The sequence below is a fragment of the Melanotaenia boesemani genome, chromosome 24 (assembly GCF_017639745.1).
Source record: "Melanotaenia boesemani isolate fMelBoe1 chromosome 24, fMelBoe1.pri, whole genome shotgun sequence".
Classification (NCBI taxonomy): Eukaryota; Metazoa; Chordata; class Actinopteri; order Atheriniformes; family Melanotaeniidae; genus Melanotaenia; species Melanotaenia boesemani.
In genome coordinates, this window is record NC_055705.1 from 1245154 (window position 1) to 1261272 (window position 16119).

A 16119-nucleotide genomic window follows, 5' to 3' on the forward strand; every position below is an offset into this window, starting at 1 on the left:
CTTTGGGGAGAACTGCCCGCATTTTCTTTTCATTTAGAGCATTTTGTTTTGTGCATTCAGCTTCAGAAGCTGCTCCTTTAGTTCTTAGTATTGTTACCGGAGTGGTACAGATTTTGGTTAGCGACTGTTAAGTGTTGGGCTAGTGTAGTTGTTGTTGCTGGGGTTTAGAACACCCACTATTAGTTTATTGGAACTGCTGCGTTTTGTTTTGTTTGACTTGCATAAAGCAACTGAGACTTTGAGTAAATCCCATTTTCGGTTGTTGTGGGGGAGGCTTCCTTTTGTTTATGTTATGTTTGTTGTTTTCAGCAGTTCTGCTACTCCCAACACCCGTGTCGCTGAGTATGTGATGTTTGTTATCCACGACAATAAATGGTCAAATGTCCACTCATGTGTTGCGTCTCTTCTTCCCTAGACGTGGGACGTAACAGAGAAGAATAAACTACGGTTATTTATGTCCAAACGTCTCCAATAAAACCAGAAAAAAACAGTTTTTTCTGGTTTTATTGGAGACGTTTGGACTAAGTTGGCGACACTGAGCCAAACCACTTCCGTACCACCAAGTTAGTCTCTCTTCTCTTATCAGCTATCTCGTCTGCGTTCTCTTCGCTTGTAGAACCTTGTTGAGTCATGTTTGGATTGCGGTCATGAGCACTCGTTTTGTAGCTAAAACTAGCAGCGTTGGAGCTTAGCCTAGCCTAGCCTAGCCTAGCCTAGCTTTCTACCTCGCACTGAGCACAACCAGCTGCTGGGCTTGGTCGGGCTCATTGGCTGGGTCCGTGGCTGTGGTGTTCACCATCACTTACGTAGCTCTTTCTGTTCGGCTTGAATCACTGACCGGCTTGAACATCAGTCAATGAAACGCTGTAATCATATACTATGTATATCGAAATATCGAAATGTGTTCAAATCTCATGTCACCATTATTGAATATAAGTATATTTTAATATATATTGATATTGAATTATTGTCCAGCCCTACATTCAACTAGACCCACTGTCAGTATTTAATCATTTTAGATAAATAACTGTACAATTATTAGATAATTTACTTTTTGTGTTTTCAGGCTCATAAAAAAACTGGTTCATGTGAATGAAACACCCAAATGCTAAAAACCTTGAGAGAATCCACCTCAACTCCTCTCCGTGTGGACACAGGCTTCATTTAAATCACACTGGCTCAGAAAAATCAAAGCTTTGGGGACCCCCTGTGCTCTTTAGGGGACCCCTTGGGGCTCCAGGGACCCCAGGTTGGGAACCACTTGTATAGTCAGTGCTTGCGTACAGCTGCATCTCCGCTGCCTTTAAGTGTTCATGGTAGCAGGGAGCTGCTGTTGAGCCTTGTGACCCAGTCCTACTGTACAGCAGGGAGGGTGCTGAGTGACCTTTGACCTGCAGGCTGAAGCCGAGTTGTGAATAATTAGCCTAAAGAGGCGTCTCATAACTTTATGATCGAAGGTCGCAGCTGTTACTGTAGTTCCTCTCTCCTGGAAGTCATCGGCTCCTGTCTGCTCCCAGACCAACGTTGGCCCAACTGGCCGCTGCTGTTTGACGGAAACTTCTGGGTGATTCTGCTTCTCTGCCCACCACATTCACCTCAGGACGAGGAGGACGAGCTGGTCCAGACTTCAGGAGGACCACCATCTGAACAGAGCAGTGACAGTCTGCATCTTCAAAGACCAGCAGCATGGAGGGGACGCAGGAAACCACGAAGGACCTGAACGGAGCTGAAACCCAGAGCCGGCCTGTCTCTGATGAGCTCATCTTCTTTGTTAACGGGAAGAAGGTAAAAAAATCACATTTAAATTTAACCTTAAAATGTTGTGATGATATCCAGGTGTGTAGGAGACCTGAAGGAGTCCTGAAGGAGTCCTGAAGGAGTCCTGAAGAAGTCCTGAAGGAGTCCTGAAGGAGTCCTGATGGAGTCCTGAAGGAGTCCTGAAGGAGTCCTGATGGAGTCCTGATGGAGTCCTGAAGGAGTCCTGAAGGAGGCCTGAAGGAGACCTGAAGGAGTCCTGAAGAAGTCCTGAAGGAGTCCTGAAGGAGACCTGATGGAGTCCTGATGAGGTCCTGAAGTCCTGAAGGAGACCTGAAGGAGTCCTGAAGGAGACCTGAAGAAGTCCTGATGGAGTCCTGATGGAGTCCTGAAGGAGGCCTGAAGGAGACCTGAAGGAGTCCTGAAGAAGTCCTGAAGGAGTCCTGAAGGAGACCTGATGAGGTCCTGACGTCCTGAAGGAGACCTAAAGGAGTCCTGAAGGAGACCTGAAGAAGTCCTGATGGAGTCCTGATGGAGTCCTGAAGGAGTCCTGAAGAAGTCCTGAAGGAGTCCTGAAGGAGTCCTGATGGAGTCCTGATGGAGTCCTGAAGGAGTCCTGAAGGAGGCCTGAAGGAGACCTGAAGGAGTCCTGAAGAAGTCCTGAAGGAGTCCTGAAGGAGACCTGATGGAGTCCTGATGAGGTCCTGAAGTCCTGAAGGAGACCTGAAGGAGTCCTGAAGGAGACCTGAAGAAGTCCTGAAGGAGTCCTGATGGAGTCCCCATGGAGTCCTGAAGGTGTCCTGAAGAAGACCTGAAGGAGACCTGAAGGAGTCCTGATGGAGTCCTGAAGGAATCCTGAAGAAGTCCTGAAGGAGTCCTGAAGGAGTCCTGACGGAGACCTGAAGGAGTCCTGAAGGAGTCCGGATGGAGTCCTGAAAGTGTCCTGAAGAAATCCTGAAGGAGTCCTGAAGGAGACCTGAAGGAGTCCTGATGAAGTCCTGAAGAAGTCCTGATGGAGACCCGAAGGAGTCCTGATGGAGTCCTGATGGAGTCCTGAAGGAGTCCCGATGGAGTCCCGAAGGAGACCCGAAGGAGTCCTGAAAGAGTCCTGATGGAGTCCTGAAGGAGACCTGAAGGAGTCCTGAAGGAGACCTGAAGGAGTCCTGAAGGAGTCCTGATGGAGTCCCCATGGAGTCCTGAAGGAGTCCTGAAGGTGTCCTGAAGAAGTCCTGAAGGAGACCTGAAGGAGACCTGAAGGAGTCCTGAAGGAGACCTGAAGGAGTCCTGATGGAAACCTGAAGGAGACTTGAAGGAGTCCTATAGGAGACCCGAAGGAGTCCAGAAGGAGTCCTGAAGGAGACCTGAAGGAATCCAGAAGGAGTCCTGAAGGAGACCTAAAGGAGTCCTGATGGAGTCCTGAAGGAGTCCTGAAGAAGTCCTGAAGGAGACCTGATGGAGTCCTGATGGAGTCCTGAAGGAGTCCTGAAGAAGTCATGAAGGAGTCCTGAAGGAGTCCTGACGGAGACCTGAAGGAGTCCTGAAGGAGTCCTGAAGGAGTCCTGATGGAGTCCTGATGGAGTCCTGATGGAGTCCTGAAGGAGTCCTGAAGGAGACCTGAAGGAGTCCTGAAGAAGTCCTGAAGGAGACCTGAAGGAGTCCTGATGGAGTCCTGATGGAAACCTGAAGGAGTTCTGATGGAGTCCTGATGGAGTCCTGAAGAAGTCCTGAAGGAGACCTGATGGAGACCTGAAGGAGTCCTGAAGAAGTCCTGAAGGAGTCCTGAAGGAGGCCTGAAGGAGTCCTGATGGAGTCCTGATGGAGTCCTGAAGGAGACCTGAAGGAGACCTGAAGGAGTCCTGATGGAGACCTGAAGGAGTCCTGATGGAAACCTGAAGGAGACTTGAAGGAGACCTGATGGAAACCTGATGGAGACCTGAAGGAGACCTGATGGAGACGTCCCTCTGCTGCATGTTTAGATAATAAATAATAATAAATAATAATAAATTATCTGTACACGCTGGCTGAGCCACAGTTCTTCTTCTTCTTCTGTGGTTTTATCGGCAGTAAAATGTAAAAAATGAAGGTTTTTTATCACAGTTACAGGTTTGATCTTAAAAGGACAGTTTGACACAAATTAAGCAGAAAAATCAACTTTAAATGGACAAAAGTTTGCTGGAGTCAGAAGTCATGAAATGTGTCAGAATGCAGAACAAATGCGAACATGAGAGCCGAACAAACAGCGTTTTGTCATGTGATCTGTGTGTGAATAAAGCTCGCTACCCTGGATTAACACGATTATCCTCTGAATCAGTGAAAACGTGAAAGAGTTCATTAATAGGAAGCTGAACTCATGATAAGTGCTGCTAAATATAAGCGTGTATAAACAGTAAGATGACACCAGAAACATTTGTAAAATGAGATGAATTAGATGTGTTCATGCAGGCGAGGCATTGATATATTTGTTATATTATTAACCTGGAACATGGTGTTAATGAGCTTAAATACATTTAGTTTTATTATAAGTCTAATTTCAGTCTTTTTACATGCAAACATTTTCTTTCCTTTTTTTCTCCCAGGTTGTTGAGAAGAACGCCGATCCTGAGACGACTTTACTGACATATCTGAGGAGGAAACGTAAGATTACATAACACCTGTTTACATGCAGACTGGCTAACGCTGCACTGCTGCAGACTTTGTCCTTCATGAGGTTTTCTTTGTGAGGCCATGTTCCCGTTCCATCACCAGAACCACTTCTTCATTTCTAACTTTTATCTGCGGACAAAGCAAACAGTGTTTTGTCTTTTATATTTGGGGGTGTCAACCTGAATCTGTGGTGTAATCAGGGAGGAGGACAGAAAGTACAGGGATGAACATTAAAAAGACAAACTGCCGTTTTAAACTAGGTTTTTGGTTTAATGTTAATAAATGGCTGAGCGGTCAGTGACCGTCCCAGATCAGCTGATCAAAGTCCAACGTTTTTACAGACTTTGTGCAAAGTTAAACAAATCTGAGAGAAAAACAGACATGTTTTTAACCAGCTTATACCGCGCAGCGACAGTGACGACGTCCAGGTGTTCATATGAATAAAGAAACCCTCACAAAGACGGGAACAGTTCCCAGGTAACAGCTCTCATCATGTAGACAGTAACAACCAACAGACAGTCCGTTAAAAACAAGTCCCACATGCCAACATGTGGTCGGACCTCCTTTAGCTCCGAATCCAGCAGCTTTTGCTGTGGCATCATTTTAAGCTTCTGCAGTGTCACCAGATTTACTTCCATCCAGAGTTACAATCATCTTGTACTGATGATGGAGAGTCCGACCGCTGCACAAAGCCTTCTCCAGCACATCCCGAAGATCCTCCATGGAGTTCAGGTCTGGACTCGGTGGTGGCCGATCCATGTGTGAAAATGGATCCTGTTCCCTGAACCACTCTTTCACAGTCCATGAATCCTGGTACTGAACCATCAGGGAAGAATAACCTGCTCATTCAGTATGTTCCGGTATCAGCTGAACCTAGACCTGAACCTAGACCCTAGACCCTAGACCCTAGACCTGAACTTAGACCTGAACTTAGACCGGAACCTAGACCCTAGACCTGAACTTAGACCTGAACCTAGACCAGAACCTAGACCAGGGCTACTCAATTCGGTCCTACGAGGGCTACAATCCAGCAGGTTTTCCATGTATCCCTGCACCTACACACCTGAGTCAAATTAATGAGTCATTGTGTAGAACCTGATTGGCTGTTAGAGCCACCTAATTTGACTCAGGTGTGTTGGTGCAGGGATACATGGAAAACCTGCTGGATTGCGGCCCTCGTAGGACCGAATTGAGTAGCCCTGACCTAGACCCTAGACCTGAACTTAGACCTGAACCTAGACCTGACCAACCGCAGCAACAGCAGGCACTAGACATGATGGTCATCACTCCATCCTCCTCTCTTCTTACCCTGATGCTCCATCATCGTGTTTCAGAGGGATGGAAAACAACCAAAGCATGTTGGACATGTAGGACATGTAGGACATGTAGAACATGTAGGACGATAGCCGGGAGAAATGTCTCGCGGTCAGTTGTGGACGAATGTGGTTAAAATTTAAAAAAATAAAATATGTGCCCTGCTCCCACCAACGGGTCCGGTTCAGTACCGGACGGGTCAGTACGCCTTTTTCTTTTGGTTTTGTTTCCACGATTAAAAACTGGGAAGGTTGTCGGAACATCCGACCCGTCCTACTTTATTGGGATCCTTCCGTTGGGGTCTCAGTCCGGCAGGTCCGACCCTAAAAGGGTGGAGCTTGACACACTGCAGTCTGTTGATTGGTGGAAAAAATCATCACTTCCTGTGTGACTGGACAACAGAAAGAAAGCAGGAACTGCTCCATGTTTAAACACACGGTGGATTATTGGTTTAAAGCCACATGACAAGCAGGAAGAAGACGACCTGCTGGAGGTCCAGCATTCTGCTCCGTAGCTTCTGGGTTTTCTTCGTAGGAAGGTGTTGAGCCGCTATAACGTCCTGCTATGATGTAGCTGAAGCGTCTACTGAGACTCCGCCTACCAGCTGATGTTACGGCTGCTCGTGGAAATGCAACAGAGATCCGGTTGACTGAACCATCCCGTCCTGACCCGGTGGAAACGGGGCTATGATGGACTGCTAGGATCTGGTTTGGGGTTGCAGTAGCAGCTCCGTGTGTTGCTGCTATGTGGTGGAAACACAAGTTGTGCTGCATGAACCAACAGACGTGCCAGTTTTCTTCTTCGCTGTAGTGATCAGAACTCTGAGAGAGCCTGTTCCACGTTTCTAGAAAGTAGTAAAGTAGTAGTAGTCGATCAGTCTCACTGGGAAAAACTAGGCTTCAGTAATGCTTTTATAGCCGGATCGCAGCCTGAATCCTGATGATTCTCTCCTCTAGTTTCCACACATGACGTCCAGCTCAGCGCCATCGTCACGTCTGCTGATGACGTCGTGGTGCTGGCTTGGATTTCCAGCCCTACCTGAACCAGGTAGCAGACCTGGTTCTGTGCTGTCAGACCCTGAGATGGAGGTGGACTTCAGGAACAGAGCGGTGGTCCAGCACCTATGAAGAACGATGCTCTGGAGGGTTTAGGCAGTTATGTCTGTAACAGGGTTTTATAGATTTTTATCTAGAATATTTCCTGGATGTAGGTTTTTCCTTTCTTTAGACGAGGTGATCGTCATGCAGCCCGATCCTTTTACACCTGCTGGATGTTTACTCTGTATCTCAGTGCATGTCACAGATTCAGATCTTTGACTCGGAGCTAGAAACAAGTCTCCACGGCAGGACAGTTACGTCCATTTGTCCTGTTACATACAGTCTCCACTCAGCTGTCCACTTTGATGAAACTGGACTTTTATTTAAAGGTGATGTGGATTTACAGCCGCTAATGGAGGCGATCACAGAGGAGCTGCAAATCTAACAGAAACAGAGAAGTGAAATGAATCCTTGATAAAGTAAACGTAGGAAGAGACGTTAAATTAAATTCCTCTGTGTGATCAGCAGGAAGCCACAGTTATTATGTTCATTATTCTGATGAAAAACAGGATTTAGATCTCACACGAACTAAAGTTATAAATATAAAATAATAATAATATTCAGAGCAAGAAATAATTCACGTCCAGAAGAAAAAGGAATTTGTTTTCAGAAGGAGAAGGGGGATGATTTAAGAGGGGGGCTGAATATAATAATGCAGTCAGGATGCAGTAGATCAGTTAAAGCAAAGTAAAACGCAGTTTAAAAGAAGGCGGAAATAAGATTTTAGGTAAATATAAGCGTAAAGAACAGCAGCCTAATCAGGATGGTGATGATTTACAGACAGAAATCTTGAGGTAATCTTTTATTTTTCTTCTCTGTTTCTTTGTTTTTGTGAATAAATCTGGTTTGGTTAGTTTATGGATCAGGGACATCAGACTTTATGTATCAGCCGACTCCGTTCAGATCTGTGAGGAAGGACCCGTAAAGCTGTAAATACTGTAAATCTGTCCATAAAGAGACAGTACCGAGTCCATTCAGGACATTTAGGATGTTAAACGACCTCCACAGGATGAGGATGGACATCGTCTTCTCTCCATAGGGAGTCTTTATGAACCCTTCATGTGTCTGTAAAAGCACATCGATGTCCAGCCTCGTTCTGAAGCCGTCCTTTACAAACATGAGGTGGTGTTTCAGGTGTGTTCAGGCCTGGGTGGAGTCGACAGGGTTCACACGGGTGCGTTCAGGACTGGGTGGAGCTGACAGAGTTCACACGGGTGAGTTCAGGCCTGGGTGGAGCCGACAGGGTACACCCGGGAGCGTTCAGGCCTGGGTGGAGCCAACAGGGTACACCCGGGAACGTTCAGGCCTGGGTGGAGCCAACAGGGTTCACTCGGGTGCGTTCAGGCCTGGGTGGAGCTGACATGTTCAGCATGTTTCCTGTAGAGATGAGCTGAAGGTGAAGGAATGCTGGCCGATGGCTTTATGATCATTATTCCAGTAAAATCCTGAAAAAGTTACGCTGCCGTCTGAGTGTCTGCCAACGATTCACAGACCTGTGTGTGTATGTGTGTGTGTGTGTGTGTGTGTCCAGTGGGTTTAACTGGAACTAAACTGGGATGTGCTGAAGGTGGATGTGGCGCCTGCACCGTCATGCTGTCCAGATACCAACCACACACCAAAGAGCTTCTGTATCCTTCCACCAAGCGTACGTGTGTGTGTAACGTGTGTGTAATGTGTGTGTAATGTGTGTGTAACATGTGTGTAACGTGTGTGTGTAACGTGTGTGTGTAACGTGTGTGTAATGTGTGTGTATAACGTGTGTGTAACGTGTGTATAACGTGTGTTTATAACGTGTGTGTAACGTGTGTGTAATGTGTGTAACGTGTGTGTAGCATGTGTGTAGCGTGTGTGTAATGTGTGTAACGTGTGTGTGTAACATGTGTGTGTAACGTGTGTGTAACGTGTGTGTAACGTGCGTGTAACATGTGTGTAATGTGTGTAACGTGTGTGTAACATGCGTGTAACATGTGTGTAACGTGTATGTAACGTGTGTGTGTAATGTGTGTAATGTGTGTAACGTGTATGTAACGTGTATGTAACGTGTGTGTATAACGTGTGTAACGTGTGTGTGTGTGTAACGTGTGTGTAACGTGTGTGTAACGTGTGTGTAGCATGTGTGTAACGTGTGTGTGTAACGTGTGTGTAATGTGTGTATAACGTGTGTAACGTGTGTGTTACGTGTGTGTAACGTGTGTGTGTAAAGTGTGTAACTTTTGTGTAACGTGTGTATAACGTGTGTGTGTAACGCGTGTGTAGCGTGTGTGTAACGTGTGTCTATAACGTGTGTGTAACGTGTGTGTAATGTGTGTATAACGTGTGTGTAATGTGTGTAACGTGTGTGTAACGTGTGTCTAGCATGTGTGTAACGTGTGTGTAAAGTGTGTAACGTGTGTGTAACATGTGTGTAACGTGTGTGTAACGTGTGTGTAACGTGCGTGTAACATGTGTGTAATGTGTGTAACGTGTGTGTAACATGCGTGTAACGTGTGTGTAACGTGTATGTAACGTGTGTGTGTAATGTGTGTAATGTGTGTAACGTGTATGTAACGTGTATGTAACGTGTGTGTATAACGTGTGTAACGTGTGTGTGTGTGTAACGTGTGTGTAACGTGTGTGTAACGTGTGTGTAACGTGTGTGTAGCATGTGTGTAACGTGTGTGTAATGTGTGTATAACGTGTGTAACGTGTGTGTGACGTGTGTGTAACGTGTGTGTAACGTGTGTGTAATGTGTGTAACGTATGTGTAACGTGTGTGTAACATGTGTGTAGCGTGTGTGTAACGTGTGTGTATAACGTGTGTGTAGCGTGTGTGTAACATGTGTGTAACGTGTGTATAACATGTGTGTAACATGTGTGTAACGTGTGTGTGTAACGTGTGTGTATAACGTGTGTGTAGCGTGTGTGTAACGTGTGTGTAATGTGTGTAACGTATGTGTAACATGTGTGTAGCGTGTGTGTAACGTGTGTGTAATGTGTGTAACGTGTGTATAACGTGTGTGTATAACGTGTGTGTAGCGTGTGTGTAACTTGTGTAACGTGTGTATAACGTGTGTGTGACGTGTGTGTAGCGTGTGTGTAATGTGTGTAACGTGTGTATAACGTGTGTAACGTGTGTATAACGTGTGTGTATAACGTGTGTGTAATGTGTGTAACGTGTGTGTAGCATCTGTGTACCGTGTGTGTAATGTGTGTAACTTGTGTGTGTAACATGTGTGTGTAACGTGTGTGTAACGTGTGTGTGTAACGTGTGTGTAACATGTGTGTAATGTGTGTAACGTGTGTGTAACATGCGTGTAACATGTGTGTAACGTGTGTGTAACATGCATGTAACATGTGTGTAACGTGTGTGTAACGTGTGTGTGTAATGTGTGTAATGTGTGTAACGTGTATGTAACATGTGTGTATAACGTGTGTAACGTGTGTGTAGCGTGTGTGTAACATGTGTGTAATTTGTGTATAACCTGTGTGTATTACGTGTGTATAACGTGTGTATAACGTGTGTGTAATGTGTGTAACGTGTGTGTGTAACGCGTGTGTGTAACGTGTGTAACTTGTGTGTAACGTGTGTGTAATGTGTGTAACGTGTGTGTAATATTTGTGTAACGTATTTGTAACGTGTGTGTATAATGTGTATAACGTGTGTAACTTGTGTGTAACGTGTGTGTAATGTGTGTAACGTGTGTGTAATATTTGTGTAACGTGTGTGTAACATCTGTGTGTAACGTGTGTGTAACATGTGTGTATAATGTGTGTGTGTGTAACGTGTGTGTAGCTTGTGTGTAACGTGTGTAACGTGTGTGTAACATTTTTGTAACGTGTGTGTAACATGTGTGTGTAACATCTGTGTGTAACGTGTGTGTATAACGTGTGTGTGTGTAACGTGTGTGTATAACGTGTATGTAACGTGTGTGTTACTTGTGTGTGTAACGTGTGTGTATAACGTGTGTGTAACATGTGTGTATAACGTGTGTAACATGTGTGTAATTTGTGTGTAACGTGTGTGTATAACGTGTATGTAACGTGTGTGTTACTTGTGTGTGTAACGTGTGTGTATAACGTGTGTGTAACATGTGTGTATAACGTGTGTAACGTGTGTGTAGCGTGTGTGTAACATGTGTGTAATTTGTGTATAACCTGTGTGTATTACGTGTGTATAACGTGTGTATAACGTGTGTGTAATGTGTGTAACGTGTGTGTGTAACGCGTGTGTGTAACGTGTGTAACTTGTGTGTAACGTGTGTGTAATGTGTGTAACGTTTGTGTAACGTGTGTGTAACATTTGTGTAACGTGTGTGTAACGTCTGTGTGTAACGTGTGTATATAACGTGTGTATAACGTGTGTGTGTGTAACGTGTGTGTAACGTGTGTGTAACGTGTGTGTAACATGTGTGTGTAACATCTGTGTGTAACGTGTGTGTATAACGTGTGTGTGTGTAACGTGTGTGTATAACGTGTATGTAACGTGTGTGTTACTTGTGTGTGTAACGTGTGTGTATAACGTGTGTGTAACATGTGTGTATAACGTGTGTAACATGTGTGTAATTTGTGTGTAACGTGTGTTTAACGTGTATGTAACGTGTGTGTTACTTGTGTGTGTAACGTGTGTGTATAACGTGTGTGTAACATGTGTGTATAACGTGTGTAACGTGTGTGTAGCGTGTGTGTAACATGTGTGTAATTTGTGTATAACCTGTGTGTATTACGTGTGTATAACGTGTGTATAACGTGTGTGTAATGTGTGTAACGTGTGTGTGTAACGCGTGTGTGTAACGTGTGTAACTTGTGTGTAACGTGTGTGTAATGTGTGTAACGTTTGTGTAACGTGTGTGTAACATTTGTGTAACGTGTGTGTAACGTCTGTGTGTAACGTGTGTATATAACGTGTGTATAACGTGTGTGTGTGTAACGTGTGTGTAACGTGTGTGTAATGTGTGTAACGTGTGTATAACGTGTGTATAACGTGTGTGTAATGTGTATAACCTGTGTGTATTACGTGTGTGTAGCGTGTGTGTAACGTGTGTGTAATGTGTGTAACGTGTGTGTAACATTTTTGTAACGTGTGTGTAACATCTGTGTGTAACGTGTGTGTAACGTGTGTGTATAACGTGTGTGTGTGTAACGTGTGTGTAACGTGTGTGTATAACGTGTATGTAACGTGTGTGTTACTTGTGTGTGTAACGTGTGTGTATAACGTGTGTGTAACATGTGTGTAATTTGTGTATAACCTGTGTGTATTACGTGTGTATAACGTGTGTATAACGTGTGTGTAATGTGTGTAACGTGTGTGTGTAACGCGTGTGTGTAACGTGTGTAACTTGTGTGTAACGTGTGTATAATGTGTGTAACGTGTGTGTAACATTTGTGTAACGTGTGTGTAACGTCTGTGTGTAACGTGTGTATAACGTGTGTGTGTGTAACGTGTGTGTAACGTGTGTGTAATGTGTGTAACGTGTGTATAACGTGTGTATAACGTGTGTGTAATGTGTGTAACGTGTGTGTGTATTGTGTGTAACTTGTGTGTAACGTGTGTGTATTGTGTGTAACGTGTGTGTATAACGTGTGTGTATAACGTGTGGTTAATGTGTGTAACGTGTGTATAACGTGTGTAACATGTGTGTAACGTGTGTGTAACGTGTGTGTAATGTGTGTGTAACGTGTGTGTAATGTGTGTGTAATGTGTGTGTAATGTGTGTGTAATGTGTGTAACGTATGTGTAATGTGTGTGTAACGTGTGTGTAATGTGTGTAACGTGTGTGTAATGCGTGTTTAACGTGTGTGTAATGTGTGTAACGTGTGTGTAATGTGTGTATAACGTGTGTGTGTAGCGTGTGTGTAACGTGTGTCTATAACGTGTGTGTAACGTGTGTGTATAACGTGTGTGTAACGTGTGTGTAACGTGTGTGCAGCGTATGTGTAACGTGTGTATAACGTGTGTGAAACGTGTGTGTGTAACGTGTGTGTAACGTGTGTGTAACGTGTGTGTATAACGTGTGTGTAGCGTGTGTGTAGCGTGTGTGTAACGTGTGTGTAACGTGTGGGTGTAACGTGTGTGTAACGTGTGTGTAGCGTGTGTGTAACGTGTGTGTGTAACGTGTGTGTGTAGCGTGTGTGTAACGTGTTTATAACGCGTGTGTAACTTGTGTGTGTAACGTGTGTGTGTAACGTGTGTATAACGTGTGTGTAACGTGTGTGTGTAACGTGTGTATAACGTGTGTGTAACGTGTGTGTAACATGTGTGTAACATGTGTGTGTGTGTATAACGTGTGTGTGTGCTGATGCAGCGTGCGATCATTTGCTTCCATCTGACGTCTGAGGCTGATTTCCCGTCTGCTGGATGAGCTCTTGTCTTTAACCCGTCCAGTCATTACGCCGTCAACGCCTGCCTCGCCCCCCTCTGTGCCCTGCATCTGGTTGCCGTGACAACGGTGGAGGGAATCGGCAGCGTTGCGAGGGAGCTGCATCCCGTTCAGGTAAAATCTTCTAATGAACATAAAAAGCCACAGATGTCCTGAATGTTGCCGGGCTGATGATGATGTGGCGTTCAGGAGCGAATCGCCAGGTCTCACGGCTCGCAGTGCGGCTTCTGCACCCCAGGAATCGTCATGTCCATGTACGCGTTGCTGAGGAATAAGCCCCAACCCGCCATGGCTGACGTGGAGGAGGCCTTCCAGGGTAGAGTTGCTGACTTAGACTCACCTCATGAGCGCCGCTCGAGTCAAAACCACATTTACAGTCATGTGATTTTCTGTTAGGAAATCTGTGTCGCTGCACCGGATACAGACCCATCCTGGAGGGATACAAGACTTTCACGGCGGTGAGAAGACCTCCTCACGCCTCTTCAGTACGGCTCAGGCTGAAGTAACTTCGTGCTTTGTTGTGAGTAAAGAAGCTCCAGGAGGGGCGATGCTGTGGAGGCAGGGGGCAGGAAAATGGCTGCTGTATGAGCGGTCTGGAGGAGGACGAGCATGTAAGTACAGCTGGATTTCAGAGCTTTGTTAAGGATGTTTGAGTCTGAATGATGCTCATGTTGCTAAACAGGAAGCTGGACGGCTCTTCAACGCAGCAGACTTTGCTCCGTATGACCCGACGCAGGAAGTCATCTTCCCCCCTGAGCTCATGGTAAATGTGCACACTGTAAAACACAAGCTTCACTACACGTCAACACGGTCCAGTTTATACCGAACTGGGACCACCGTGAAGCTTTCCTGGTTTATTCCTCACAATAACATTTTTGTATTATTGTATTATAAGCATTTTTACTATAACTTCTAGGAAAACATCATCTAAACACTGGATGGAAAACTAAAAGTTTTCTACAGAGGGGATTTTTATTATTAATAAAATACTGTCCATAAACAGAAAAACTCGTGTTTTTGGGATAAAATGTTTTATAAATCAGGCTGTGAATTAGATACATTAAAAAAACCTTCTGTAGAAACTTTATTAACACAGACAGGAGCAGAGCCGGACAGTTTGGTGTCTGTAAGGCTGCTGAAGTGGAGAGTTTAGACCCAGAGTCTGAAAAAATCTCATTTAAAACACTATTTACAGACATTGTAGCCAATCAGATTCATAGAAACAACAGAACATGTATAACACATGAAGCAGCCATGATGGAGAGATTTATGTCCTCGAACTGTCCTGCTGTGTGTCTGGTAGATTCTGGGTGAAGTTCAGGAATTCCCAAAACATTTCCACTTTTTTAGGGTAGCACATCCCGATCCTGATTCATGGGCCAAGAGAATCTGCACATGGATGTAAAAGGCGACATTGTGTCTTGTAATGATTGTAATAATCTCCTTCACAGAGAAACTTTAGAAGCAAAGTGCTGTAAAACCATGATTTTATTCATTGATCTCCACTGTCCCTGTTCAATCAGAGAAATGAATCTGCTGATCGCATCCCTGAAATGTGCAGCGTGAGCTATGAGCACTGATCAGCTGTCATATCACTCCTGGTTTGATTGACAGCTTTGTGTCATTGAACTCGTCAATATTTTCCAGCTGATCTTGGTGTTCATGTCGTCCTGTCTCCTACACCTGAACGTCGTCTTCTCTGTCAGCATTTTATTCTCCCTTAAGTACGTAAATAGGGACGTCCGTTTCATACGTTCTCATACGTCATTGTCCTCATACTTCCATGCATCGTTTACCTGGAAGTTGGTCAAGATGGCGGCCAATCCAGTCATGAGGATTCATGGCTGAGTAGCAGTTTTCAGGTTTCACATCTCCTGAATAAACAGTATGGTCTTCTCTCTACTAAATAACAACGGCAACTTTATCAACAAGCGCTCTGATAATCTGGACATTATGATCAACCACAACACGGTGATGATGAAAAATCTATTGATTTCAGATTCACAGAGGTCAGAAATCAGGGGAAAGCGGAGGTGAAGGATGTCAGCCGCACTGGTCCAGAGGCTGTCAGAGTTGGAAACAAGACTCGATGAGACAGAGCTTTCTCAACGTACATGGAATTTGAGACTTTACAGGATCCCAGAAAACAAAGTAGAAAACATCAAAGCCAGCTGTGCTGTGGTCGGGGTCAATCAGACTACGACCAAAGAAGACATTGACAACCTTCATTGTTTGGGTCACCCGGAAGAGATCGAGGACGACCATTATTCACTTCACTTTTCACTTTATCCGTCGATCAATTAAGACCAAAAGACCATGTGTGACAGTCCTTTAAACCCTGGTGAAGTTGGCATTAAACACCTAAAACATAATAAATCTCCAGGAGTTGACAGTCTAACATCCGAACTCTACATTCCCGAACCCCATCCTTCATGGTGTGCTTAACCCTCTGTCACCCCTTTAAAAAAATTCCCTTTTGCACCCTAACACACATAAATGTGTATGTCAAAAAAAGTAATGTAAATTTTTTTTTTCTTTTTCTTTTTTTCTTTTTTATTCTTCACACTAGCATTAGTTCTAATCATACATATCAAAGATTAATGAATTTTTAACCTTTTTAACCTCTAATTTGCCGAGCTTTGGTCATGATACACCTCAATTTTATGATCTAATAACACAAATATTAATGAATTTGAAAAATATTTTATGCTAACTGGATCATTTATGGGTTCGTTATTGCACTCTGATATATGTTAAAGATTAGCAAAGAAATTAGTTTATTTGCATCTTTAGTTTTTGCTAAGTGTTAATTACTACAGTTTTGCACCCTAACACAAATAAATGTGTATGTCAAAAAAAGTCATATAAAATTTTTTTTTTATTTTTATTTTTTTTTACTTTTTTATTCTTCACATCAGCACCAGTTCTAATCATACATATCAAAGATTAATGAA

At 44.2% G+C, this 16119-nt stretch overlaps 2 protein-coding genes across 2 annotated transcripts in view; both read left to right on the top strand.

Annotated features, from left to right (window-relative positions):
* Positions 1-16119, top strand: part of LOC121635255 (NLR family CARD domain-containing protein 3-like) — a 1000352-nt gene that overhangs the window by 288242 nt on the left and 695991 nt on the right. The window lies entirely within an intron of this gene.
* LOC121635253 (xanthine dehydrogenase/oxidase-like) overlaps positions 1-16119 on the top strand; it is a 52703-nt gene that overhangs the window by 10308 nt on the left and 26276 nt on the right. Inside the window, exons 2-9 of the mRNA XM_041978363.1 lie at positions 1601-1785; positions 4332-4389; positions 8341-8437; positions 13171-13279; positions 13355-13481; positions 13562-13623; positions 13705-13776; positions 13848-13928. Coding sequence (XP_041834297.1) covers positions 1687-1785; positions 4332-4389; positions 8341-8437; positions 13171-13279; positions 13355-13481; positions 13562-13623; positions 13705-13776; positions 13848-13928 — 705 coding nt within the window. The 5' untranslated portion in view covers positions 1601-1686. The remainder of the gene's footprint in view (positions 1-1600; positions 1786-4331; positions 4390-8340; positions 8438-13170; positions 13280-13354; positions 13482-13561; positions 13624-13704; positions 13777-13847; positions 13929-16119) is intronic.